The sequence below is a fragment of the Euleptes europaea genome, chromosome 2 (genome assembly GCF_029931775.1).
Source record: "Euleptes europaea isolate rEulEur1 chromosome 2, rEulEur1.hap1, whole genome shotgun sequence".
In the NCBI taxonomy this organism is placed as follows: domain Eukaryota; kingdom Metazoa; phylum Chordata; class Lepidosauria; order Squamata; family Sphaerodactylidae; genus Euleptes; species Euleptes europaea.
Genome location: NC_079313.1, coordinates 6,144,208 through 6,170,105, shown reverse-complemented (window position 1 = coordinate 6,170,105; position 25,898 = coordinate 6,144,208). Strand labels below are relative to the sequence as shown.

The following is a 25,898-nucleotide window of genomic DNA, read 5'->3' as shown; positions in this document are numbered from 1 at the left end:
TGCTTTTATATTAGGTGCTGTGGAACGCAGGCAGGATAAAGCTGCTGCAGTTGTCTGTTTGTGGGCTTCCTGGAGGCACCTGGTTGGCCACTGTGTGAACAGACTGCTGGACTTGATGGGCCTTAGTCTGATCCAGCAGGGCTTTCCTTATGTTCTTATGGAGGAGAGGACTATCAATGGCTACTAGTCAAAATGGATACTGGTCATGATGCATCCCTATTCTCTCCAGGATCAAAGGAGCAGGCTTATTATCTTGGGTGCTGTGCAACGCAGGCAGGACAATGCTTCTGCAGCCGTCTTGTTTGTGGGCTTCCTGGAGGCACCTAGTTGGCCGCTGTGTGATCAGACTGCTGGACTTGATGGTCCTTGGTCTGATCCAGAAGGGCCTTTCTTCTGTTCTTATGTGTGGTTGAGACTGCAGTAGACTGGCATGGGCCGCTGCTCTGGAATTTCCCGCAGTAGAGATGCTAATTGACATATTGTGTCTGCACAGCTATCGAAGATATTATAGTATGGTTTGGAAGGAAGGAGGAATAATTGGCTGGACTTTTTGTTCAGACCAAGTTCGACATCTGAATCCCAAACTGCCGCTACCTGTGCAGATGAGAAGGTAGTTAATTTCAGACTTCTCTGCCTGTGGTGTCTTTGTATCTTGTTCGGTGCCCGCTTCTTAGCCAGCTTTCAGTTTCTTCTTCTGCTCTGCAATTTCAAAAAAAAAACTGCTACAAGGTGTTCTTGCTTCTTCTGAAGTAGCTGCCATCTCCATTCTTGCTCTCAGAAGAACAAATCTTTTGTTCTGGTGAAGGAATTCGGTCTCTTGAGCCCTGAAGACACTGACAGCTAGTTGTCAAGAGGCTGCCTTCCGATGGCTGGAATGGAAGGCAAGGGAAATGCAACTTGCAAATCCTGAGTGTACAAAATTTTAAAGAGTCGGAGGCAGTTTAACTTCGAATACCAGGTGAGGACAACAGGAATAGCCCGTGTGGTCTGCTTGTGAGGATAATAGCCTTGCTGTGAAGTAAAACAAGCCATAGCATCTGGGCTGCTGGTTGACATGAACAGGGAGGTAGTTGAGAAGCACCTGGCTGCATTGGATGAGTACAAATCCCCTGGGCCAGACGGTATGCACCTGAGCGCTCAAAGAACTTTCTAGAGAGCTTGCTGAGCCTTTGTCCATCATCTTCCAGACCTCTTGGAGGACGGGAGATGTGCCACAAGATTGGAGGAGGGCGAATGTTATCCCAATTTTCAAAAAAGGGAAGAAGGATGACCCAGGAAACTACAGACCAGTCAAGTTTTACCTCTGTCCCAGGGAAGATACTGGAGCAGATACTAAAGAGAGCCATAGGTGAGCATCTGAAGGACACTTTGGTGATCCGGGGAAGTCAGCATGGATTTGTCCCCAACCGGTCCTGCCAGGCCAACCTTGTTTCCTTCTTTGATTGAGTGACAAGCTTACTGGATCAAGGGAATGCGGTTGGCGTTGTTTACCTGTATTTCAGTAAGGCTTTTGACAAGGTTCCCCATGATGTTCTGATGGGTAAACTAGAGGAGTGTGGACTGGACCCTAGGATAGTTAGGTGGATAGAGAACTGGTTGCAGAACCGCACTCAAAGAGTAGTTGTCAATGATGTCTCATCTGAATGGAGAGAGGTGTCCAGTGGGGTGCCACAAGGTTCAGTTCTGGGCCCGGTACTTTTCAATATTTTTATAAATGATCTGGATGAGGGTGTGGAGAGACTGCTCATTACATTTGCAAATGACACCAAATTGGGAGGAGCAGCGAAACACACCAGAAGGCAGAGAAAGAATTAAACGAGATCTGAACACAATGGAAAAGTGGGCAGATGTGAACAGGATGCAATTCAACAAGGATAAGTGCCGAGTTCTACATCTGGGTAACAGAAATGAGGAACATGCATACTGGATGGGGGATATGCCTGGGCAGCAGTGTGTGTGAACAAGATCTTGGGGTAGAGGTGGACCGTAAGTTAAATATGAGCAGGCAGTGTGATGCAGCTGCAAAAAAAGCTAATGCGATCTTGGGGTGCATCAGCAGAGGCACAACATCCAAATCGCAAGATGTCACAGTTCTGCTGTACACTGCATTGGTCAGGCCGCACCTGGAGTATTGTGTGCAGTTCTGGAGGCCTCACTTCAAAAAGGATGTGGACAGAATCGAGTGGGCGCAGAGGAGAGTGACGAGGGTGATCAGGGGCCTGGTGACCAAGCCCTGTGAGGAAAGGCTGAGGGAGTTGGGAATGTTTAGCCTAGAGAAGAGGCGGTTGAGAGGGGACATGATTGCTTTCTTTAAGTATTTGAAGGGCTGTCACTTAGAGGAGGGCGGGGAGCTATTCCTGTTGGCAGAAGAGAATAGGACTTGCAATAATGGGTTTACTTACTTAATAAAAAGTCAAGGTTTGTCCATCTGGTCATGTCCTTGTCAAGTTAATGTGGGAAAAGTGGCATTTGCTCTAAGAGCCCAAATGGAGTAATAAATAACAGAAAAGAACCCCGCCCTCCTCCGGGCAAGGAGAAGGGGCCCTGCTCCCTCCCTCTGGCTGACAGCGCCCCATGCGGGCTTCACTAAACCAACGGAAAGGAAGGTGCTTGGTGAGGGGGGGTCCGGACTGGGCCGGACTTCACCCCCCCAGGGGCCTCTCTGCCATGGGCACGAGGGCTGGCCTAGGCGGGGGGCAATAATGGGTTTAAATTGCGGGCGGAAAGGTACCTGTTGGATATCAGGAAAACATTTTTTACATTAAGAGTTGTTTGACAGTGGAATCAGTTACCTAGGATATTGGATGTCCAGATAAGGGATATTCAACCTGTACTTTTAAAATCTTGTTTGTGAAACAAAACGCAAGTCGACATGAACATGCTAATTCAGGTCATGCTCAGTTAGGGCGTTGCGGGGGGAAAAATGTTCCGGTTCAGTTTCCCCAGAAAAACCGTATCACAGAACAGCTAGCCAGGAGAGGGCAAGGTGCTGATTTTCTAGTTGTAGGGAGGGGTTTTTTTTTATGCAAAGGAGCTTTCAGAGCTAGACCCAATGCCTGTGATCTCAAGCGCTGCAGCCCGCTTGGCCCCACCTTGCTCCCCTGTGCCTTACAAACCGTGCCTTAGTGACTCACTGTGTTTTGAGTGCTGGCATGGCCCTGAGCCATTCAGTGTAATCGTTTTCACGTGTGTGTACGTGCGCGCATATTCATCCTTCTGACTCATTCAAGGTAGAGTAGATTTTTCACCGCCGACCTTATTTTCCTTCTGCTGGGTTTTTTTTTTTTTTTTTGGGTGGGCTGTAGTGAGCAGCTACCGTAATTCTTCGGATTCATATTCTCGTCTGCAGATGTAACTGGACCCCAGTTTTGTACACACACACACACACACACACACACACACACACACACATGAAGCTGCCTTATACTGAATCAGACCCTTGGTCCATCAGAGTCAGTATTGTCTACTCAGACCAGCAGCGGCTCTCCAGGGTCTCAGGCAGAAGTCTTTCACATCACCTACTTGCCTAGTCCCTTTTAACTGGAGATGCCGGGCTCTCAACCTGGGACCTTCTGCATGCCAAGCAGATGCTCTCCTGCTGAGCCACAATCTCTTGCAAGAAAAGGAAGGGGGGTCCCATCCGACCACCCAAAAAAGGCTACACTGGGAATCATGGGACCTATACAAGCCATGTGGGATAAGGCAGTAGTATGAGAAAGTTCAGAGAGAACTGTGACTAGCGCAAGGTCACCTGACTGGCTTCATGTGGAGGAGTGGGGAAACCCAGTTCTCCAGATGAGAGTCCACTAGTAGTAGTGGATATAAGAAGACGTTACTGTAGTGCTTTGAAGCATCCACAGTGCTTTTCTGTATAGTACCTTGTCATGCCAACAAGAACTTTGCGAAGCAGGTCAGTATTATCCCCACTTTCTGGACGGGGAAAAGAGAGAGCGCCTAACCTTAAAAAGCCGCCTGCTTTTCGTGGTGGTAAGGTTTGAATCGGGGGCCGTGATTCGTCAGGCTGCCCTTTTGGCCACTACATTAGAAGAAGAAGAAGAGTTGGTTTTTATATGCCAACTTTCTCTGCCACTTAAGGGAGACTCAAACCGTCTTACAATCACCTTCCCTTCCCCTCCCCACAACACCCTGTGAGGTAGGTGGGACTGAGAGAGCTGCGACTAGCCCAAGGTCACCCAGCTGGCTTCTTGTGTAGGAGTGGGGAAACCAACCCGGTTCACCAGATCAGAGTCCACCGCTCCAAACTACCGCTTTTAACCACTACACCACACTGGTTCTCTTGGGCGTATCTTTTGGATGTGGTAAGCATTTGCTCATCATTGAGAATCCAAGCATCTGTCCTCTGTTAGCGTTCCCATCCGTGGGGCCATCCCATATGCTCGTACCAGGCAGGCCTGGCCCTTCTGTAAATCTAGTTTGTTGATTTAAAGTTACAAGATCAACCGGCCCAACAGCATAAATCAACAGTACGTAAATTGGCGCTCTGTACAAACATAATTCTTCCTATATGAGTTTCTGGGAAGGCATCTGGAATCCAGGTGGTCAGATCAAGCATGGCGGCTGTTGTTTCTTTCCGTCTTGTGAACATCACATTCTTTTTTGGGGGGAGGACCCTCTCCCCCCCCCGCAAGCTGTACAAGGAATAGCGCAAGACCCACGGTGGTTGGAGACAAGAACACAATCCACGTAATACCTTTTATTAGAAGAAGAAGAGAGTTTTTATATGCTGACTTTCTCTACATTTTTTTAAAGGAGAATCAAACTGACTTGCAAGCTCCTTCCCTTCCCCTCCCCACATCAGACACCTTGTGAGGCAGGTGGGACTGAGAGAGTTCAGAGAGAACTGTGACTAGCGCAAGGTCACCCAACTAGCTTCATGTGGAGTAGTAGGGAAACCAACCCAGCTCTCCAGATTAGAGACCGCCGCTTGCATAGATTCCATTAGGAGGGCCCTCACTGTGAAACCACTTAATAACCCAAAGCCAAAACAAGCTGGAGTTAAACACATGGTACTTCCATGAGGAGCCCCGTGGTGCAGAGTGTTAAGCTGCAGTACTGCAGTCAAAAGCTCTGCTCACGACCTGAGTTCGATCCTGACGGAAGTTGGTTTCAGATAGCCGGCTCAAGGTTGACTCAGCCTTCCATCCTTCCGAGGTCGGTCAAATGAGTACCCAGCTTGCTGGGGGTAAAGGGAAGATGACTGGGGAAGGCACTGGCAAACTACCCTGCAAACAAAGTCTGCCTTGGAAGTGTCAGGATGTGACGTTACCCCATGGGTCAGGAATGACCCGGTGCTTGCACAGGGGACCTTTACCTTTACTTCCATACACCCTGTTACTGTTTCTAGTGGATATATTTGGTGGGGGAGAGCAATGTTGAAAAGCTCTGCTTATTGATGTAGTTAATATGATAACTATCTTCAAGTACTTGAAGGGCTGTCATATAGAGGATGGTGCCAAGTTGTTTTCTGTTGCCCCAGAAGGTCGGACCAGAACCAACGGGTTGAAATTAAATCACAAGAGTTTCCGTCTAGGCTTTAGGAAGAATTTCCTAACAGAGCGGTTCCTCAGTGGAAGAGGCTTCCTCGGGAGGTGGTAAGCTCGCCTTCCCGGGAGGTTTTGAAGCAGAGGCTAGATGGCCATCTGTCAGCAATACTGATTCTATGACCTTAAGCAGATGATGAGAGGGAGGGCATCTTGGCCATCTTCTGGGCATGTAGTAGGGGTCACTGGGGGTGTGGTTGGGGTAGTTGTGAATTTCCCGCATTGTGCAGGGGATTGGACTAGATGACCCTGGTGGTCCCTTCCAACTCTATGATTCTATGAATTCTATGATTCTATTATCACAGTTAACAGCAGGCTCCCCCCCCCCCATTGCATGTGGCATGTTTGAAGAATGCTTCCTTTCTGCCCAATGTGTGGGGGAGTTGGGGGGGGGGTTCACATGAATCTTGGATCTGGAGGTTATGAGGTTATTGCACCAAAACAGGCATTGAGGGGATTGGACTAAGGGGCTGCCTTTGCATTTGTTTCCCAGAATTTAAGCTTCTGGCAACCAGTCTGCGTGGTGGAGGGGGGAGGGGGTGTGCTGCAAATTCTCCAGGGTTTTTCAGTCACCAGAAGCAAAAATGCTTAGCAAAAAAAAAGAAAAGAAAAAAATTAAAAAATCCCACAACTTTAGAGACTGCGTGGGCGGCAAACAACCCATCGAATTTTAATCTTTACACCCGAGTTGCTATGGGGATTGTTCATTGGTTTGAGAGCCGGGCTGCATATTGCAAAAGATTTTTTTAAAAAGGCCAGTATTGGAATAATTTGAAAGAAATCTTCCTTCTTTCACTCAACCTTTCTCTCAACCTTCCTTCTTTCACTCAACCTTTTTCGAGTAGGGCCTCGTTTAAAAAACCCTTTCCTTTATTATTTCTGGGGCCCTAAGAGAACCCGAAGCAGGCGAGAGGAATTTTAAAAACGTGTGCATCGTGAGGAGGCGTTGGTTCTTAAAGTCACCTCCCATTTTCACAACCCCGTAGTGGCTTATTTACCTGTCTGTTTTGGACAAGGAGAATTGTGCACGTGGACGAGAGAGAGGGCCATTAGATACTCAACACGTTTGCAGTTTCTTGGCAACCGCAGCTGCATCTGCTCCGAGGATCTTGCTGCCAGTGCTTAATTGCAGCTGGTCATTCTATGACCTTAGGCAGATGATGAGAGGGAGGGCATCTTGGCCATCTTCTGAGCGTGGAGTAGGGGTCACTGGGGGTGTGGGGGGGGAGAGGTAGTTGTGAATTTCCTGCTTTGTGCAGGGGGTTGGACTAGATGACCCTGGTGGTCCCTTCCAACTCTATGATTCTATAATTGTTTAAGGAGTAAAAAATTTCTTCGAACTTTTTGAGGTCGATTTCTTTCTCTGGATTAAAATCGGGGGCATGTACCAGCCCCCTGAACCAAGATCAGCTGCCAGAAGTGTGGCCGTCTTCTCTTTTACCAAGGGCTCAAGGGGGGAGCTTCCTTTTTAAAAACCACGATGTTTCTAGGATTCCCAAAGGGTTGAGCTAAACAATATCTAATATAGCAACCAATAGATCGATTTTTATTATATATTGTGCACAATTGAGAACCAGCATGGTGTAGTGGTTAAGAGCGGTGGTTTGGAGCAGTGAAATCTGATCTGGAGAACCGGGTTTGGTTCCCCACTCCTCCACATGAGCGGTGGAGGCTAATCTGGTGAACTGGGTTTGTTTCCCCACTCCTGCACACGAAGCCAGCTGGGTGACCTTGGGCTAGTCACAGCTCTCTCAGCCTCACCTACCTTATAGGGCAGTGATGGCGAACCTTTTAGAGACCGAGTGCCCAAACTGCAACCAAAAACCCACTTATTTATCGCCGAGTGCCAATGCGGCAATTTAACCTGAATACCACCCCCAGAGGGGGCCCAGAGGGAGAGGCTAGGGTTGCCAAGTTCCTCTTCGCCATGAGTGGGAGGTTTTTGAGGTGGCGCCTGAGGAGGGCGGGGTTTGGGGAAGGACTTCAGTGCCATAGAGTCCAATTGCCAAAGTGGCAATTTTTTCCAGGGGAACTGATCTCTATTGGTTGGAGATCACCTGTAATAGCAGATCTCCAGCTAGTACCTGGAGATTGGCAACTAATTCCTTAGTGTTTTCTCTCTACATATCAAGACAAATGGAAAGGTGTTTGGAGGATAGCTTGTGGGCACTTCAAAGGTGGAATAGGACTGCACGCCCCTCCGCCCGCACAGACCCAGAGGGTGCCGGAGAAGCCGCTGGAGGGAAAGAAGGAAGGAAGGAAAGAAGGGAAGGGAGGGGGAAAGGGAAGGAAGGGAGGGAGAGAAAGAAAGAAAGAAAAAGAGAGAGAAAGGGAGAAAGAAATGGAGCAAGGGAGAGAAAGAAAAGGACAGAGGGAGACAGAAAAAGAAAGAGGCCATTTATGCATGGGAGGTTTTGCCTTGGATTTGCCACTCGGTGGGGCGCGGCAGCAGGCTTGTGAGAGGCGAGCAGGGTGGGGCAGAGGGCGCCTCCTTCGCACCCACCGACCAGCCATGCCCCTCCGCCCGCACAGGCCCAGAGGGAGCCGGAGAAGCCGCCGGCCATGCCGAGTGTGAGCGCTCGGCTTCTGTTCCCCGCTCTCCCACCCGCCTGGCTGGCCGCGCACGCTCCAGCGGCGGCAATGGCGGCAGCTTCTGTGGGAGAGTCCGGGGGCCACCGCCAATCATGTCGGAGGTTCCCCACCCCTGGGCTACAGCCTCCCCCATCCGGGGTGGGGCAGAGCCGGAAAGACCAGTGGCTTGGAGGAACCGTGCGTGCCGGCAGAAAGGGCTACGCGTGCCGGAAGTGGCACCCGTGCCATAGGTTCGCCAACACGGTTATAGGGTGTCTGTTGTGGGGAGGGGAAGGGAAGGTGATTGTAAGCCGGTTTGATTCTCCTTTAAGTGGTAGAGAAAGTCGGCATTTTAAAAACCAACTCTTCTTCTTCTTCTTCAAAACGCAGGGCCTAATATACAGGCTTCCTAAAAAACACAAACATAGTTACAGATATAACCAGCGCATAACAATTGATGTTAGTACATAAAATGACCAAAAACTGACCAGACGTGTTTCGGCCTTTTAGAGGCCTTCCTCAGTGGTCGTACATACACAGTTTTACAATACACATCCTGACATATACATTGTACAAGGTAAAAAAAATCTGTTCTTCACATTTGTTGATGTTATACACATCCTGAAATACAAAATGTGAGCCGTGAGCCATGTTTTAAGGCACATGGACGAACGATTTTAACATAAAGCCACACAGAACAAAGGCTTTTAGATATATATTTTTACCATATACAACATCAACTGTTATGTGCTGGTTATATTTGTATGTTTGTGGTTTTTAGGAAGCCTCTGTGTTTTTAAATACCATTGTTCACGATATATAGTAAAAACAAGATTTATTGGTTACTATATTTAGATATTGTTGAGCTCAACCCCTTTGGTTCCCCCCGACTTTTAGGTTGAATTTGTTCCCCGTTTTCTTTAGTTGTTTCTAGGATTCCCCCCCCCCCCCATATTAATGAGCTCAGGCACGGGCCGTGTAATGGGATCCCAGCTCATCTAGTTCTTCCATGGAATATTGCCGTTGCTCAGGTATTCTAAATAAGAATAGACAGCATAAGTCAAGAAGGTTCTCATGTATTGGCAGAAGGAAGTCCATTCTACATGGGTGTGCCTTTCCAAGGGGCATCGAGTAGTGAATCTGTTCAATGTGGTGTCTTCATTTGTCAGCTTCTTGCTCGGGGAAGGCGGGGGGGGGGGGGAGGACACATCCTTGCTGATGGGAGTATTCCCCGTGGGTTTCCTGTGCTGGGAGAGAATTTTCACTCAGCATGTATGTGAGCTATTTGATATCGAATCAGTGGTGTGATTAGCCTGAAGAGGAGAAGACTGAGAGAGGGGATATAATAACCATCTTCAAGTACTTTGAAGGGCTATTGTATAGAGGATGGTGCCGAGTTGTTTTCTGTTGCCCTAGAAGGTCGGACCAGAACTAGCGGGTTGGAATTAAATCAAAAGAGAATACTAAATGACCGTATAAATAGGATGTGTCAACTTTGTTTATGTATAGCCATGGTATCTTATTTGGGAGAAAATAACCCCTGGTGCCAGGCTTGATAAAAATCAATTATTTTTCTTAAATGAAAAAAAAATTGAATTAAAAGAAATTAAATAGATTTTCCCTCAACAAGCATGTTATTAAAAATATCGATGTAAGATACATTATAGTCCAAAGGTGATTCATCATGAAATAAGGATTAGTATTTAATTATGTAGCATGAGGCTATATATTCATGCAGTGTTTAATTTTTTTGGTAAATGGATTCCATGAAACCATTCACAATATCATGCTCTTCCAGAGGTTTCTGTAAGATTATTTTGGGCAGGTTTTTCCCCCCATCTAGACAATATTATCACAGTTGTTTGGTTTTGCAGTTCTCAAAACTGTGAATTTGTGTCTGGTAACATGCTTCTTCACAGCAAAAATGTTATAAAATGAGCATACAGCATTGAGAAAAAGGCCTCAATCCCATTGCTCCTTTGCAAATCTGTGTATACAGAACCAACCCCTTACCTCTTAAGCGCTAAGTTTCCAGAAGTTCAATGAATAGAAGATTGTTTGGAGTGGAGCAGATCTGCACAAGGAGCAAAGTGTGAGGAGGGAGAAAACCATGATTTAAATCTAGTCTTAGAATCATAGAGTGGGAAGGGATCACCAGGGTCATCTAGTCCAACCCCCTGCATAAGGCAGGAAATTCACAACTACCTCCCCCCCACACACACCCAAGTGACACCTACTCCATGCCCAGAAGATGGCCAAGATGCCCTCCCTCTCATCATCTGCCTAAGGTCATAGAATCAGCATTGCTGACAGATGGCCATCTAGCCTCTGCTTCAAAACCTCTAGGGAAGGAGAGCTCACAACCTCCCAAGGAAGCCTGTTCCACTGAGGAATCACTCTAACTGTTAGAAAATTCTTCCTAATGTTTAGATGGAAACTCTTCTGATTTAATTTTATCCCGTTGGTTCTGGTCCGACCTTCTGGGGCAACAGAAAACAACTCAGCACCATCCTCTATATGACAGCCCTTCAAGTACTTGAAGATGGTTATCGTATCCCTTCTCAGTCTTACTGACTAGTGATTTAAATCTATTTGATTTGAATCAAATCCACCCTGCCTGGTGCATATCTTGTGGTGTAATTTGGAGGGTAGACGCTCTGCAATTGTGTACTTCTTAGGACAGGGGTGGGGAACCTTTTTCCTGCTAAGGGCCATTTGTGCATTTACAACATTATTCGGGGGCCATAACCAGGTGTAGATCTCCAGGGGGGGGAGACTACGGTTTCCAGGTCTCCAGCCACCACCTTGAGGTTGGCAACCCCAGGGAAGACCACACAGAGAAGGCCTGGAGGGCATCCCTGCTCCCTCGTCCTCCCCCGCTCCCAGGTGGGAGGGCAGCCAGCGGTAGGCCTGAGCAAATGAGGCGCCAGGAGGCAGCCGATCCACAGGGAAGGAAGGGAGGAAGGAAAGAAAACAGAGAAAGAGGAAAAGGGAGGGAGGGGAAAAGAGAGAGAAAGGGAGAAAGAAATGGAGGGAGGGGGAGAAAGAAAAGGATGGAGGGAGACAGACAAAGAGACAGAAAAAGAGGGAGAGAAAGGAGAGTGACAGAAAAAGAAGAAAGAAAAGCCTTCCCCCCACATACACACACACCTGTGCACGCCGGCCCCAAGAGACCAGGCCCCAACCTACACGCCTCCCCCCCCCCACACCAGGCCCCAGAGCTCCCGAGGGCCGCAGAAAATGTCCTCGGGGGCCGCATACGGCCCCGGGGCCTAAGGTTCCCCACCCCTGCCTTAGGACATAGCTGCTGATACCCCAGAGGACAATATACCCAGTGAATAGTCAATTTACTTTAAGCTGTTGGCTCTCTGTAGAGGAGAAACTTCCCAGGGTAATGTGCGACTCCCCCAGGCATGGCTTGGTTTTTATTTTCTTTTTTTCATTATCCGTATTTCAGATTTCTTTTTGCTGCTGCTATTTTTTAAAAATAAATTTTATTAGTTTTAAACGTAGAACAACAAAACAAATACCACAAACATACATACAACCCATGTATGCCCGATATTCCACACCTTTAAAGTGTGCCTACACCTACCGTGTCGTCAATTGCTGACCTCTTGAATACTGATAATAAAATCTGCTTAACAAATACAATACTTAAGAACCTCTAGTGCTATATTAGTACTGATTGTTACTGCTTTTAATTTCTGTTTTTCTACTTAATATTGTTCATCTTGAGACTGATAACAAAAACATTCTGTCTGAAAATAGCATTCTGTAGTCAAAGCTGTTCATTAATATAAGTACTGTCTTAAAATATCTACTCTGTTCTGAGTCTCAGTTTTTAAAATTGTCACGATAACTGTTTTACATAGTCGTAATGACTGAGGTAAGTCATTACCCCAGTGTGTTTCGTGCTTAGAAGACTTTGGCTGAGAGGCCGGATGTATCTGGATTTGGGCTAGGGTTCATCCAAAGTTTATTCGCCACTTGGTTCAGATTTCCTCGGTAACAAGTCGATGGCTCCTTGACACACCCTGCTTTTTTCAGGATATCTCCGGTGTAATTTTTATGGGTCCTTTCAGAATGCCGAACGGCTTATAACAGTTTTAGCATGGAGCCACTAAAACATCTTATGCAGCAGTCTCTAACAGTGCGGTCCTAAGCAGCGTTACACCCTTCCAAGTCTATTGAAGTCAATAGGCTCAGACAGGGGTAACTCTGCTTAGGACTGCACCTGTCAACCTTTTTTCTCGATCAACCCCGAGGTCATGTGATCTTGGGACACGGCCACAAATTGCCTGTTCCATTAACACTGTAAAGTACTGCAAGGCAGTGTCTCAAAATGCTAAATTCTAGCACTACAACTCCTCCCTTTACTAAACAATAAGAAAGTAAAATGTAATCACAATGGGTAGCTGTGTTTGTCTGTAGCAGTAGAGAAGAGCAAGAGTCCAATAACACCTTACAGACTTAACAAAATTTCTGGTAGAGTATGAGCTTTCGTGAGTGGCAGCTCATGCCCTACCAGAAATTTTATTAGGCTGCAAGGTACTATTGGACTCTTGCTCTTTTCTACCACTAAAGTAAAAAAAGATCTGAGCAAGGCTGTTAAGGATAGGACACTTTAGAGGACATTGATTCATAGAGTCGTCATGACTCGGAAATGACTTGATGGCACTTAACACACACACAAAGAAAAAAAAACATAAAACAAATAATAAATCACATTATGAAAATATATCAAAGAATCACAGAGTTGGAAGGGACCACCAGAGTTATCTAGTCCAACCCCCTGCACAATGCCCTCCCTTTCATCATCTGTGTAAGGGTCATAGAATCAGCCTTGCTGACAGATGGTCATCTAGCCTCTGCTTAAAAACCTCCAGGGAAGGAGAGCATACCACCTCCCGAGGAAGCCTGTTCCACTGAGGAACCGCTCTGTTAGAAAATTCTTCCTAATGTCTAGACGGAAACTCTATGGATTTAATTTCAACCCGTTGGTTCTGGTCTGACTTTCTGGGGCAACAGAAAACAACTCGGCACCCTCCTTTATATGATAGCCTTTCAAGTACTTGAAGACGGTTATCATATCAATAAAAACAATTCGCATCAGTAAATACCATAAACTACACTTTGTTTATCCCATTCTCACCCATCTCTATAAGTTATTCTGGAGGTCTGGCCCCGATTGGTTCATCATGGATATTTATCGGGCTCTGCTGTTGACAGTCACACTCCTGTTGCCTGGGCCTTCGGAGACCTCTGGAGAACTCCCTGGGGTAGCTCCTTGATATCTCGATTATTACAATGCAGTATTTCCACTCATGACCTGGATGGCCCAGGATAGTCCAATCTCATCAAGTCTGACCTAAGCAGCATTGGCCCTCGTTAGTATTTAGGTGGGAGACCACCAAGGAATACCAGGGTCACTATGCAGAGACAGGCAATGGCTAACTATTCTGAATATCTCTTGCCTTGAAAACCCTATGGGGTTGCCATAAGTTGGCTGTGACTCAACAGTACTTTACACACACGCGCACACACATGGTTCCATTGGCATCCTGGATCACAGTAAGATCTTGGATGTGCTTGTTCCACAATTGCCCCTTTGTGACCCCACATTCAAGCAGCTTGAATTCTTCGTGCAAATGTGTTCCCTAGGGCTTAAGTTATGGAAGGCTCGCATGCCAAGACAGTTTTTTTTGTTTGTTTGTTTCGGCTTCTGATTTCCCTTTTGCCTCCTGAGACGTCCATTATTGGATTCCAGTACATCATCCCTTAGGGCAGGTTAGCTGTAATGCGTCTTCCCATTAAAAATATGCATGGGACCAATTGTTCTCTTAAGGGCTTGCTCCTGTGCATTAGCAATAACTTCTATAAATCATCATTGCTATCAAAAGATTTCTTAATCAGATTGTTGGCAACCTGGATTAATCTTTCCATGAATCCATTTGACTGAGGAGAGTTTGGGCTAGATGCAGCGTGGTGGAAAATCTGACAAACTTCCTTAATTCTACACTGGAAAATTGCGGGGCATTCACTGAAAATTTCCTTGGGAACACTGTGCCATGCAAATATTTTTTCAGGCTGGCAGCTGCTGATTTTCCATTCATTTTTCTGTTCACTAAAGCAGGGCTTCTTAAACTTTCTCCACTCGCGACCCCTTTTCTCCCGAGAAATTTTTACGCGGCCCTTGGTATATAGGTATATAAAATAGGCATACAAATCAAACAATTACTGATAATAAATCATAAAGAAATTTATTTTTAAACAATTCTTCGGCATACATATAATTATACCATTTACTATTGCCAAATGTTTTGCGACCCCACATTCAATTACGCAACCCACAGTTTAAGACGCTTTGCACTGAAGTATCTAATGATAGGATGTTTTGGAGGACACTGATTCACAAAGTCAGAAACGACTTGACGGCATTTAACACACACACACACACACACACAGAATCTGCAGAGATGCTGCCGTTGTGGACAAATTAGGGCTAAATTTTCCAAACTAACTCACCATCCCCCCAAAAAGGTTGAACTCATATCTTGGACTGTGGGTGTAGAATCAAGTCTGTAGGCAGCGTTTTGATCTGGTTTCATGCTTTCAACACAAACAATGTCTCCTGGAAATGCCGGTTGTGTTACACCAAGAACACCTTTTCCTCCCTGTTCAGTTTTAGGTTGGCAGCTCTCGTAGCGTTCAGGGCTTCCCAAAGCCCTCAATCGTGCTATTCTTCAGCACAACAATGAGCAAGAGCATTTTGCGTCGCATTTCTGTCGTTGGCACTACAAATGCAGCTTGCCAGGGCTGAGAAATTTGTTCCAGCGTAACTGGCAGTTCTGATCCCCCCCCCAGCTCCAGTCTTTCTGGCAAACTGTTATAATGCTGTTCAGATAATATGTTAAGTTGGGCACTCATGTCCGGTTTAAACGGGGTAAATGCCTCATTTACCTGTCCAGGCTTTGTCTGGGGATAAATCTGCCCCACATAGCACCCGTGAGCTGAGGACATGATCTGTGACCATTCTAATCTTTATCAGAGATTCTTTCAAGCCACATGTTCTTCTCAAGCCGCTTTAATTCTGTAACAATCGTAACTGATAGTTTGATCAGTTTTTGCTGATCCAGAAAGTGAAGTAATTTCAGGGAGCAGTTCAGATCACTGTTGTTCAAACTTCAGAAGGGTGTGTATGACTTATCAGATTGCCTTTTCCCTCACTCCCTTCTGGAGTTTATATATATGAATATCCCTCATATAAAGTCAGAGCAATGTTCAATCCACTAATGATGGTTGGGGCTCTCTAGGGCCTTGGGAGAGAAAACGCTTTCCCAAAATCCGCTATTGGAGATGCTGTGGATTTTACTTGGGACTTTCAGCATGGTAAACTTGGGGAGGGGCTGTGGCTCAGTGGTGGAGCATCTGCTTGGCATGCAGAAGATCCCAAGTTCAATCCCTGGCATCTCCAGTTAAAGGAACCTCTACCTGAGACCCCGGAGAGCCGCTGCCGGTCTGAGTAGACAATACTGACTTTGATGGACTGAAGGTCTGATTCTGTAGGAGGCAGCTTCATGTGTTCAGGTGTATTGAGTTATTTGTGGTCCATCCACATAGGTCTCCTAATGTTATTGGGGAAAGGCTGTGGCTCAGTGGTAGAACATCTGCTTGGCATGCAGAAGGTCCCAGGTTCAATCCCCGGCATCTCTAGTTAAAGGGACCAGGCAAGTGGGTGATGTGAAAGACCTCTGCCTGAGACCCCGGACACCTGCTGCCGGTCTGAGTAGACAATACTTACTTTGATGGACTGAGGGTCTGATTCTGTAGAAGGCAGCTTCATGTGTTCATGTGTATTGAGTTATTTGTGGTCCATCCACATAGGTCTCCTAATGTTATTGGGGAGGGGCTGTGGCTCAGTGGTAGAACTTCTGCTTGGTATTCAGAAGGTCTCAGGTTCAATCCCTGGCATCTCCAGTTAAAGGGGCTAGGCAGGTAAGAGATGAGAAAGACATCTGCCTGAGACCCTGGAGACCCGCTGCTGGTCTGAGTAGAAGATACCGACTTTGATGGACCAAGGGTCTGATTCAGTATCAGGCAGCTTCATGTGTTCATGTGTTATCTTCTGCATGTTCCAGACTGTTCCTGCTCCCTACAGAATTGGTGCAGTTTGATTCATCCTTTCCCTCCCTCCCTCTGTTTGTTTCCCAGCTGCAGCTGCAGAAAACACAGTATTTACAGCTGGGGCAGAGTCGCGGCCAGTACTATGGGGGGTCCCTGCCCAACGTCAATCAGATTGGGAGCGGCGCGATGGACCTGCCTTTCCAGGTGAGGCCCGCCTGCTTTCTGCTTCCCGGCACAATCGTTGTGTGGCTGACGCTGTCTGGTTTTTAAAAATATAAAGAAATTACAGGCTCTAGACCAGGGGTGTCAAAGTCATTTGTTACGAGGGCCGGATATGACATAAACGTCACTTGGTCGGGCTGGGCCATGCCTCGCCTGACCCTGGCTATTGCATCATCTGTTTTGTTTGTTGATTTACTTCTACCCTGCTTTTCTGCCTGGTGAGGATTCAAAGCAGCATACGGAGGACAATTTAAATAAGCAAATGGAACCAAACAAACATGAACACTCCAGATCTTGGGGGTGGTGGTGGTCCAGAATCCATTTCAGGGCCTCAGGTTGCAAGCCAAAGGCAAAATGTCCCGGGCCCTTTGGCTCGTGGCAAACAGCTTGTGCTTCTGGCCATGCCCAGGTAAGTATCTGTAAGCACCATGAGCTCAGCCCAGATTTTCCTCAGTTCCTGCTAGCAAGATATCCCCCGCCTTTCTCCCCTGCTCCGTGTCGCTCAACGCTGCCTTCTCTGACTGGTGCCGGCTTTCCAAAGCCCTGCTGCCTTACGCTGGGGGTGCCAGGGATTGCCCCTGCATACCCAGCAGGGGCTCTGCTGCCGAACCTTTGCCCGCTCTCTTGGCAGTCTACCCCTGAACCCAGATGCCGGGAAAAGGATCAAGAGGAGGGCTGTTGGCCCTTCTGCCTTGCTTTTTGGGTCTTTCCTAAATGTGGGGGTCACGAAAGATTTGGCAACAGTAAATGGTAAAATTATATGTATACAAATTTCTTTATGATTTATTATCAGTAAATGTTTGATTTGTATACCTCAATCAATCAATCAAGTCCACCCTGCAGACTACCTTGGATTCCTGGAAGTATCCAAATATCGAAGGGCTTTTACTCTTGCGCCGTGACAAGTGTTCGTCCAGCCGCTGCTCGAAAGCTGCTAGTGAGGCCACCGGCCACCTCTTAAGGCTTTCCAGTGTTAGAAACATAATGCCTTTCTGCCTGGAACTTTGGTCCGAGCAAGCAAAGCAGTTCCTGTTCCCTAAGGGTTCTTTTAGAAGTACAGGTCGAATTCTCTTGGGGTTACTGTGATAAATATAGAACAACACAATCATATTTTTTGAGAAACGTTTTTGGAGTACCACCCTATGCGGCTCTCTGCCTTGAATGTGGACAGAATCTAATAATAACTAAAATTTGGCTTATTACTATCAAGTATTGGCTTCGCCTTCTGTTCCACTCAAATCCTTCTAGCTATGTGTTTCAATTCCTCTTAGAGTCTAACGACTCGAACTGGATCTCTCATATAGAACTAAAAATAAGGTCCCTCGGCATCACTATAGATTCCCTCTTTCTACTTACTGAATCTGTGGCCTTCTCAATTATAAGAGCCAAATTATTTCAACATGAACTCCATTCATTATATGAGTCTGCCACTAAGACAGGCTTACCTCTTCACTGTGATAAATAAAAGGCCACCGTTGGGCCTGAAAAATTACGTTGGTCAGGGTACTCTGTTTCCCCTTCCCTCAACCGTGGAAGGTTGTATCTCCACTTTTAAGGTTCTCTTGTGTGTGTTTGTTTTTTGTAGACTCCGTTTCAGTCATCAGGATTAGACACCAGTAGGACTACTCGGCACCACGGGCTGGTGGACAGAGTGTATCGTGACCGGAATCGCCTGGGCTCGCCACACCGCCGCCCGCTGTCTGTGGATAAGCACGGCAGACAGATATCCTTTGGCTTAGCGTTGTGGCAAGAGAATGGAGGTGGAGGGCGGGTGTGCATAGGTGCCAGCTTGTCTGGGGGTAGGGTTGCCAGGTTCCCTCCTGGCAACTGGCAGGAGCATCTGGGATGTGGGTACAGGGGGCAGCAACGCCTTTGCCAATTGGGCAATTGGAACCTTTTAAAAGATGTCTTGTGGAAGGTTTTCTCTGAGGCTCCGTGTGCCGTTCTTCTCCCTTGACTTCCTGGTTCACGTGGACAGTTGTCCGTACAGCACCGTGTATCTGTCGCCTCCTTCGGATACTAGCTGGAGAAGGTCTGTGTCCCATTTTATTTCTCATCTTATTATTATTATGTCCCATCTTATTTCTCCTGCCGAAATGCTTTTTTGTTTGTCAATTGCGTTTTCAGTTTGTGGTGTACCTGGGACCTTCTGCATGCTAAGCAGATGCTCTACCACTGAGCCACGGCCCCTGTCCATGGCTCTCCAGGGTCTCAGGCTGAGGTCTTTCCCATCACCTACTTGTCTGGTCCCTTTAACTGGAGAGGCCGGGGATTGTACCTGGGACCTTCTGCGTGCCAAGCAGATGCTCTGCCACTGAGCCACGGCCGTTCCCTAAAGGGGAGGTACTTCAAATACCAGATTCTTGGCGTGGTCATGAAAGGGACAGCCTTCACCTCTGTCCCTTTCATGACCCCCCAAGAAACTGGTATTTGATATACGCAGAGGTTCAGTAGCAGCAGCATACCATTGAATGCAAGTTGGCAAGAGCTGTATCAGGGAGAAGCTTTCCCCTCTTTGTCTTGGGGGTGAGGGGAATTTGTGCTTCTGAAACAAGGAGTGGGGGGAATCACTGTTAATCACACTTGATCTAATTGGCATCATTACTTTGAGTGCCCCCTTGGGTGGAAAGATAAGATGAAAATGAAGTTGAGCAATTAGGACAATGTCGGAAGTCCCCAAGAAGGAAAAAGGCTGGGTACCACCCCCAACCCCCATTAGGGAATACTAGAGCGCGGGGGTCATCTGCTGAAACTGGAGGGTGAGAGATTCAAAACAGACAAAAGGAAGTATTTCTTCACACAACGCACAGTTAAACGGTGGAACTCCCTGCCCTGGGATGTGGTGACGGTTGCCAACCTGGAAGGCTTTAAGAAGGGAGTCGACATGTTCATGGAGGAGAGGGCTATCTATCCTTGGGTACTAGTCACAATGAAGACTAGTCATGATGCATCCCTATTCTCTTCAGGATCAGAGGAGCAGGCCTATTATATTAGGTGCTTTGGAACACAGGCAGGATAATGCTGCTGCAGTTGTTTTCCTTGTGGGCTTCATGGAGGCACCTGGTTGGCCGCTGTGTGAACAGAATGCTGGATTTGATGGGCTTCGGTCTAATCCAGCAGGGCCTTTCTTATGTTCTTGTGAATGTTATTGTTTTTTCCATTTGGGCAGAAGCATCTTAATGTTTTTCCTCCACTTTTCTCATCAGGACCAACTCAGATTCCGCCCTGCACCAGAGCACCATGGGCCCGGCTCAACCTGAGCCTTTCTCGGGAGGGTCACAGGACATGCAACAAAAAAGAGGTGACTTGAAAGAACAGCAGCGGCTGAGAGCTGAGTTTGGCAACTGATTGGAGAAAGCTGTGGTTTTGCTGCCTTGGGACATTGGGGCTTTCCCGACATCTGAGTTTCATCCAGCGTGGTGTAGTGGTTAAGAGCAGTGGTTTGGAGCAGTGGACTGATCTTGAGAACCGGGTTTGATTCCCCACTCCTCCACATGAGTGGCGAAGGTTAATCTGGTGAATCGGGTTTGATTCACCTCTCCTCCACATGAGAGGCAGACTCTGATCTGGAGAACCGGGTTTGATTCCCCACTCCTCCACATGAGCGGCGAAGGTTAATCTGGTGAACCGGGTTTGATTCACCTCTCCTCCACATGAGAGGCGGACTCTGATCTGGAGAACCGGGTTTGATTCCCTACTCCTCCACATGAGCGACAGAGGCTAATCTGGTGAACTGGATTTGTTTCCCCGCAGCTGGGTGTCCTTGGGCTAGTCACAGCTCTTAGAGCTCTCTCAGCCCCACCTACCTCACAGGGTGTCTGTTGTGGGGAGGGGAAGGGAAGGAGACTGTAAGCCTGTTTGAATCTTCCTTAAGTGGGATATAAAGTCAGCATATAAAAACCAACTCTTCTTCTTCATCATCCTTTTAAAAGGCTGTTGAAATAGATGTGGTTTCTATAAGTGGGGTGCGTGCATATTTGAAAGGAAAGGCTCAAAGGTGAACAGTTACAATCCTATGTAGACTGGAGTAACTCTCTTTAGGATTGCACCGGAAATGTACTTGTTAAAAAAAAAGCTAGAAGGCATGGTGTAGAATCAACAGTTCTGATCCGGTGGTTCCAAAAAAATGGTTAAACAAACCTGAACATAAATGTGCCCCTGGCAACCCCTAATCTGAAATGTGTTGAATTTGTCTTCTAGTCTTACTGTTGACCGTCCCTGGCATGGAGGAAGGCACGTCGGAGACAGACAAAAACCTTTCGAAGCAAGGATGGGACTCCAAGAAGGTACCTCATCCAGTTTTGCTCAAACTTGGTTGCGGAAGGAATGGTTACACGGTGGTAGCCAGCCTCTAGAGGAAGCTGGGACTGCTCCAGAGACGTTAGATCTTCTGCATGTAGGGTTCAGAGACCGCGGATCCATTAAGCAAAAGAGAAGTTATTTGCACATGCTTGATCGGCACGATTCTGGGTTTTCTGTTTATCGCGGAGCGTTGTGTGTTTGCCTAAACGTGAGAGATCTGTGTGGGATTTCGGAGCCACTGGGAGGTCTTTATTCCACATTCCTTACTTTTTAAGACTTTACCAAGCTCCGCCCTCTACCTTTCAAGCATATAGTAGTCATGATGCATGCCTATTCTCTCTAGGATTAGAGGAGCAGGCCTATGATATTTGGTGCTGTGGAACACAGGCAGGATAAATGATGCTGCAGTCATCTTGTTTGAGGGCTTCCTAGAGGCATCTGGTTGGCCACTGTGTGCTGGACCTGATGGGGCTTGGTCCAATCCAGCATGGCTTTTTTATGTTCTTATGGAGGATAGGGCTGTCAATGGCTACTAGTCAAAATGGCTACTAGTTACAATGTATTCCTATTCTCTCCAGGATCATTTCTCTCCGGCCCATTTTGTCCAAATCAAGTAGACTCCCTAGCCCGCGTTGTTTTAGCATGTTTGCAAAATAATATTGCACAAAACAAATATATCACTCCCTGGATAAAACAGCTAATGATGCTTTCTGAGAAGCGGATACTGTGTTATCTGCTGTCAAGTGGATCGGTCAATTGTGTGAGAGACGTGGCGACGTTTCTTTTTATAGTGTCAAGGAAAAAAATAATCCTTATTTCCCCCTTTTTAAAAGTGTGAAATGGCAGATGAATGGCCAATGGCTGTTAAATCTAGGTAAAGGAAATTAAAAAACCCAACAATTCTCACAGCCTTTATTTGGAGGCTTGGGCGGGCAGGTGGTTTTAATCTGGTTTTCGAACCCAGCACCTTCTAATTTTTTTTTTAAGTGGGTGGCTGGGCCCCAGCTAGTCCCATCTAGCCCAGTACTTTCTGGTCTGATCAGTGGCGGCTCTTCAGAGACTCAGGCAGAGAGACTCTTCTTCCCCATCAGGAGCGGCCAGGTGCTGTATCTGGGCTCCACAGGCCTGCCGGAGGCAGCCGGTCTTCCTACCACCGCCTTGAAATCACAGCTGTGTCCAGTTGTGTGTTTGCGGCTGCGCGTCTCACGTTGGCTCCTTCTGCCCTGTTGTCTTTCAGACGGGATCCTCCAGGCCTAAATCCTGTGAAGTTCCAGGAATCAAGTACGTAAAAAGGGGATCGGAGCATGTTTTGGAGTTTGTTTTGGGTTTTTTGCACAAATAGGACATAAATGGCTTTAGTTGCTGTTTTGTAAAAAAACAAAAGCAAAATGTGTGTCTCTGTGGCAAAGGCCCGAGAAGATGATGGCGACAATTGTAGTTTAGAAAAATGGGCGTCTGACTAAGATCAGTTTAGCAGGTGTCAGAACTCTCCATCTAAAATGTCTTGGGTTCCAGTGTCTGTCCCTTTCCTCAGGATATTTCAAACAGTGGCACAGAGCAGAGTTTCCCAAACCTTTTTGAGCCATGGAGCACTCTTCGGGAGAGAAATTGGTCACGGAGCACTAATTTTCCACCTGGCACCTATATACTGAACCCAATGACAGTAGTGTTTTTTCTTTCCAATCTCTGCACGGAGCACTAGTAGATGTTTCGCAGAGGCATAGAGGAAGAGAGAGACTGGGCGAAAACGCATGGTCTCTTTAGTAGCCTCCTTTATTCCCTGTTTCAGCCAGGATTCAGCCAGGATCGAACTCACGTTCGGTGAAACGCATGCATTCAATCCTGGCTGAATCCTGGCTGAAACAGGGAATAAAGGAGGCTAAAGCGACCATGCGTTTTCGCCCACTGTCCCTTCTACACTCAGGCTCAGCGCCAGATGTTCCACCAAAACGGCATCAATTGTGGCTTAGCGCTGTGTCCAAATTGGTTGAGAAACCAGAATTAGAACCAGGCCTGTAAACCGTGGTTGGTTCCTTTTGCAGGGGGCAGGAGTGTCCCGTTTGGCTTTACCTCCAAACCTGGTTTGTGTGGAGGCATGGGGTGGGGGGAGGGAAGGATTGGTCTAGGAAAGCAGACCAGCAGCCCTGAGCCACAGCTTCCAGGTATAAGCCTGGAGACTCAGATGGTGGTTTTGGTTCTCACTCCCAACAACAAAGGGGGAAAAGAAATTTAGCCCTAAACAACAGCATTAAGTACCCAAAAGGTCAAGAAAAAATAAACAGACATCCAAGGCCAAAGGTTACACAATGTAAAAATTATGTTTACAAAATATGTGTATGCTTATTTCAGGATAAAATCTAACACCACATATAACACCTATAGGTAAAAAGGTAAGGTAAAGGTCCCCTGTGCAAGCACCGGGTCATTCCTGACCCATGGGATGATGTCACATCCCGACGTTTACTAGGCAGACTTTTGTTTTACGGGGTGGTTTGCCAGTGCCTTCCCCAGTCGTCTTCCCTTTACCCCCAGTCCGGGAGATGGCAAGCGTGGGGTAACATGACCCATGGGGTGATGTCACATCCCAACATTTTCTAGGCAGACTTTGTTTGCGGGGTGGTTTGCCATTGCCTTCCCCAGTCATCTCCCCTTTACCCCCAGCAAGCTGGGTACTCGTTTTACCGACCTCGGAAGGATGAAGGCTGAGTCGACCTTGAGCCGGCTACCTGAAACCGACTCCCATCGGAATCTAACTCAGGTCGTGAGCAGAGCTTGGACTGCAATACTGCAGCTTACCACTCTGCGCCACGGGGCTCCTATAACACCTGTGGTGCTCTGCAAAAGCCTACCAAAGCTTTCTCCTCTGTTTTAGGCTTCCTTCCACAAGGAAAACTAATCCTCATGTGTGTTCCCCTCTTAAATGAGGGGATGTAATATTGCAGCCATAAATACAATGATCAGTATCTCATAGTCAAGAAGTAGTCATAAAGTCTGGAGTAGTAATCAAGAAAAAAAAATCTCTGCAGTATATTTTAATTGTTACCTTGCGAAAATAACGTGCACGCACATAATCATAAAGATTTTTTATGTATCTATGTATATCTTTGAGTGTGGAGTGTTGATTGCTTAGGCCACTGAAGAAGGCTGTACGGCCAAAACGCGCATGCTCAAAGTCTAATGGTGTGATGTTATTTTTTATTGTGTTAAATGAGCATGTCAATTTGGTAGGCTTTTGCAGGGCCCCATATGTGTTATATGTGGTATTAGATTTTGTTCTGAAATAAATATACACATATTTTGTACTTATATAATTGTTAGATTCCCCACTCCTCCACATGAGCGGCGGACTCTAATCTGGTGAATTGGGTTGGCTTCCCTACTCCTCCATGTGAAGCCAGCTGGGTGACCTTGAGCTAGTCACAGCTTTCTTCGAGCTCTCTCAGCCCCACCTACCTACCAGGGTGTCTGTTGTGAGGAGGGGGACGAAGGCGATTGTAAGCTGGTTTGATACTTCCTTAAGTGGTAGAGAAAGTCGGCATATAAAAAATCAACTCTTCTTCAAACGCAGCATCTATCCGTCGGCCGACCAGGAAAACACTACCACGCTTATCCCCGCCACTCACAACACAGGTGGCTCCCTGCCGGACCTGACAAACATCCACTTCCCTTCTCCCCTCCCGACGCCGCTGGACCCGGAAGAGTCGACCTTCCCCTCCCTGAGCAGCTCCAACAGCACCGGGAACCTCGCAGCCAACCTGACGCACATGGGCATCAGCACAGCCAATCAGGGTAAGGGGGGTAGCTGGGCGGCAGAGCGGTGTCCCGAGAAAGTTCTCGTGGGCCATTTATGCAAGGTCGATTTTGATGCTCGCTCTCAAGCTCCTTTTTTAAATCTGACCTTTAAAATGCCTGTTCACAGTCCCAATGCAAGAGGAAGAAGTCAGATTCCACCCCCCACTTGCCTGCTCCTTAGTTTGCATAGCTGTTAGCAGTCATTGTTTCCATAACTAACCCACAGCTGTGATTCTGTGATTCTTCATGCTTCCTTAAGTGGATGGTTCGAGGTGGTGACAGAGCAAATAAAAAAGATCTCGTTAAAGGGGCTCTTAAGAAATGCGAAGCAGGTATGCGTGGGCTTCGCAGTGACTTCTGGAATGTCGGACCAGAACCAACAGGTTGAAATTAAATCAAAAGAGTTTCTGTCTAGACATTAGGAAGAATTTTCTAACAGTTAGAGCGGTTCCTCAGTGGAACAGGCTTCCTCGGGAGGTGGGGAGCTCTCCTTCCCTGGAGGTTTTTAAGAAGAGGCTAGATGGCCATCTGTCAGCAATGCTGATTCTGTGACCTTAGGGCCTTAGGCAGATCATGAGAGGGAGGGCATCTTGGCCATCTTCTGGGCATGGAGTAGGGGTCACTGGGGGTGTGTGGGGGGGAGGTATGTGTGAATGTCCTGCGTTATGCAGGGGGTTGGACTTAGACGACCCTGATGGTCCCTTCCAACTCTATGATTCTAAGATTGGGGGGGAGTTGTCAGTGCCTGTGTGAGACACAATGAAAGCGAAGCCACTCTAGAAGGGCACTCAAAGAGAACCCTTTCTCCGTTGGCCACAGGCATGACAACGACGCAGGCTTCTTCCCAGCAGCACCGGCAGCCCACCGTCAGCCCCCTCTCACTGAACACAGACTCCCGGAGGACCCAGGCCCAGCAGGTCTCTCCCACGCTCTCGCCTCTATCGCCGATCACTCAGGTGAGCACAGGGCGGTTGGGGAGGCCCCGAGGGACGACTCGCGGGCCTCCCTTGGCTGAGCAGTTATCCGGACTGGAAGGGGGTGAATCCAATGTGGGGGCTGTGGAGCAGGCCATGGGGCGAGATTGCCTCTCGTGGGATACCCAGGAGGGGTTGTGGGATACCCCAGGAGGATTCTGAGCTTGGTTGCTCTGATTGGGGATCGCAGTGGTTAAAGTGTTGGATGATCGGGACTAGAGCGACTGCCCTATGAGGAGTGGTTAAAACGCTTAGGTTTGTTTAGCTTGGAAAGAGGGCGGTTAAGGGGAGACAAGATAGAGGTCTATAAAATTGTGCGTGGTATGGAGTGGACAGGGAGAAGCTTTAC

At 47.3% G+C, this 25,898-nt stretch overlaps 2 protein-coding genes across 2 annotated transcripts in view; both read left to right on the top strand.

The window, feature by feature from the left end:
- UPF1 (UPF1 RNA helicase and ATPase) overlaps positions 1-25,898 on the top strand; it is a 309,167-nt gene that overhangs the window by 157,323 nt on the left and 125,946 nt on the right. The window lies entirely within an intron of this gene.
- Positions 1-25,898, top strand: part of CRTC1 (CREB regulated transcription coactivator 1) — a 72,403-nt gene that overhangs the window by 33,318 nt on the left and 13,187 nt on the right. Inside the window, exons 2-9 of the mRNA XM_056844528.1 lie at positions 16,347-16,463; positions 18,067-18,204; positions 18,452-18,513; positions 19,688-19,782; positions 20,682-20,767; positions 22,021-22,064; positions 24,352-24,572; positions 25,395-25,531. Coding sequence (XP_056700506.1) covers positions 16,347-16,463; positions 18,067-18,204; positions 18,452-18,513; positions 19,688-19,782; positions 20,682-20,767; positions 22,021-22,064; positions 24,352-24,572; positions 25,395-25,531 — 900 coding nt within the window. The remainder of the gene's footprint in view (positions 1-16,346; positions 16,464-18,066; positions 18,205-18,451; positions 18,514-19,687; positions 19,783-20,681; positions 20,768-22,020; positions 22,065-24,351; positions 24,573-25,394; positions 25,532-25,898) is intronic.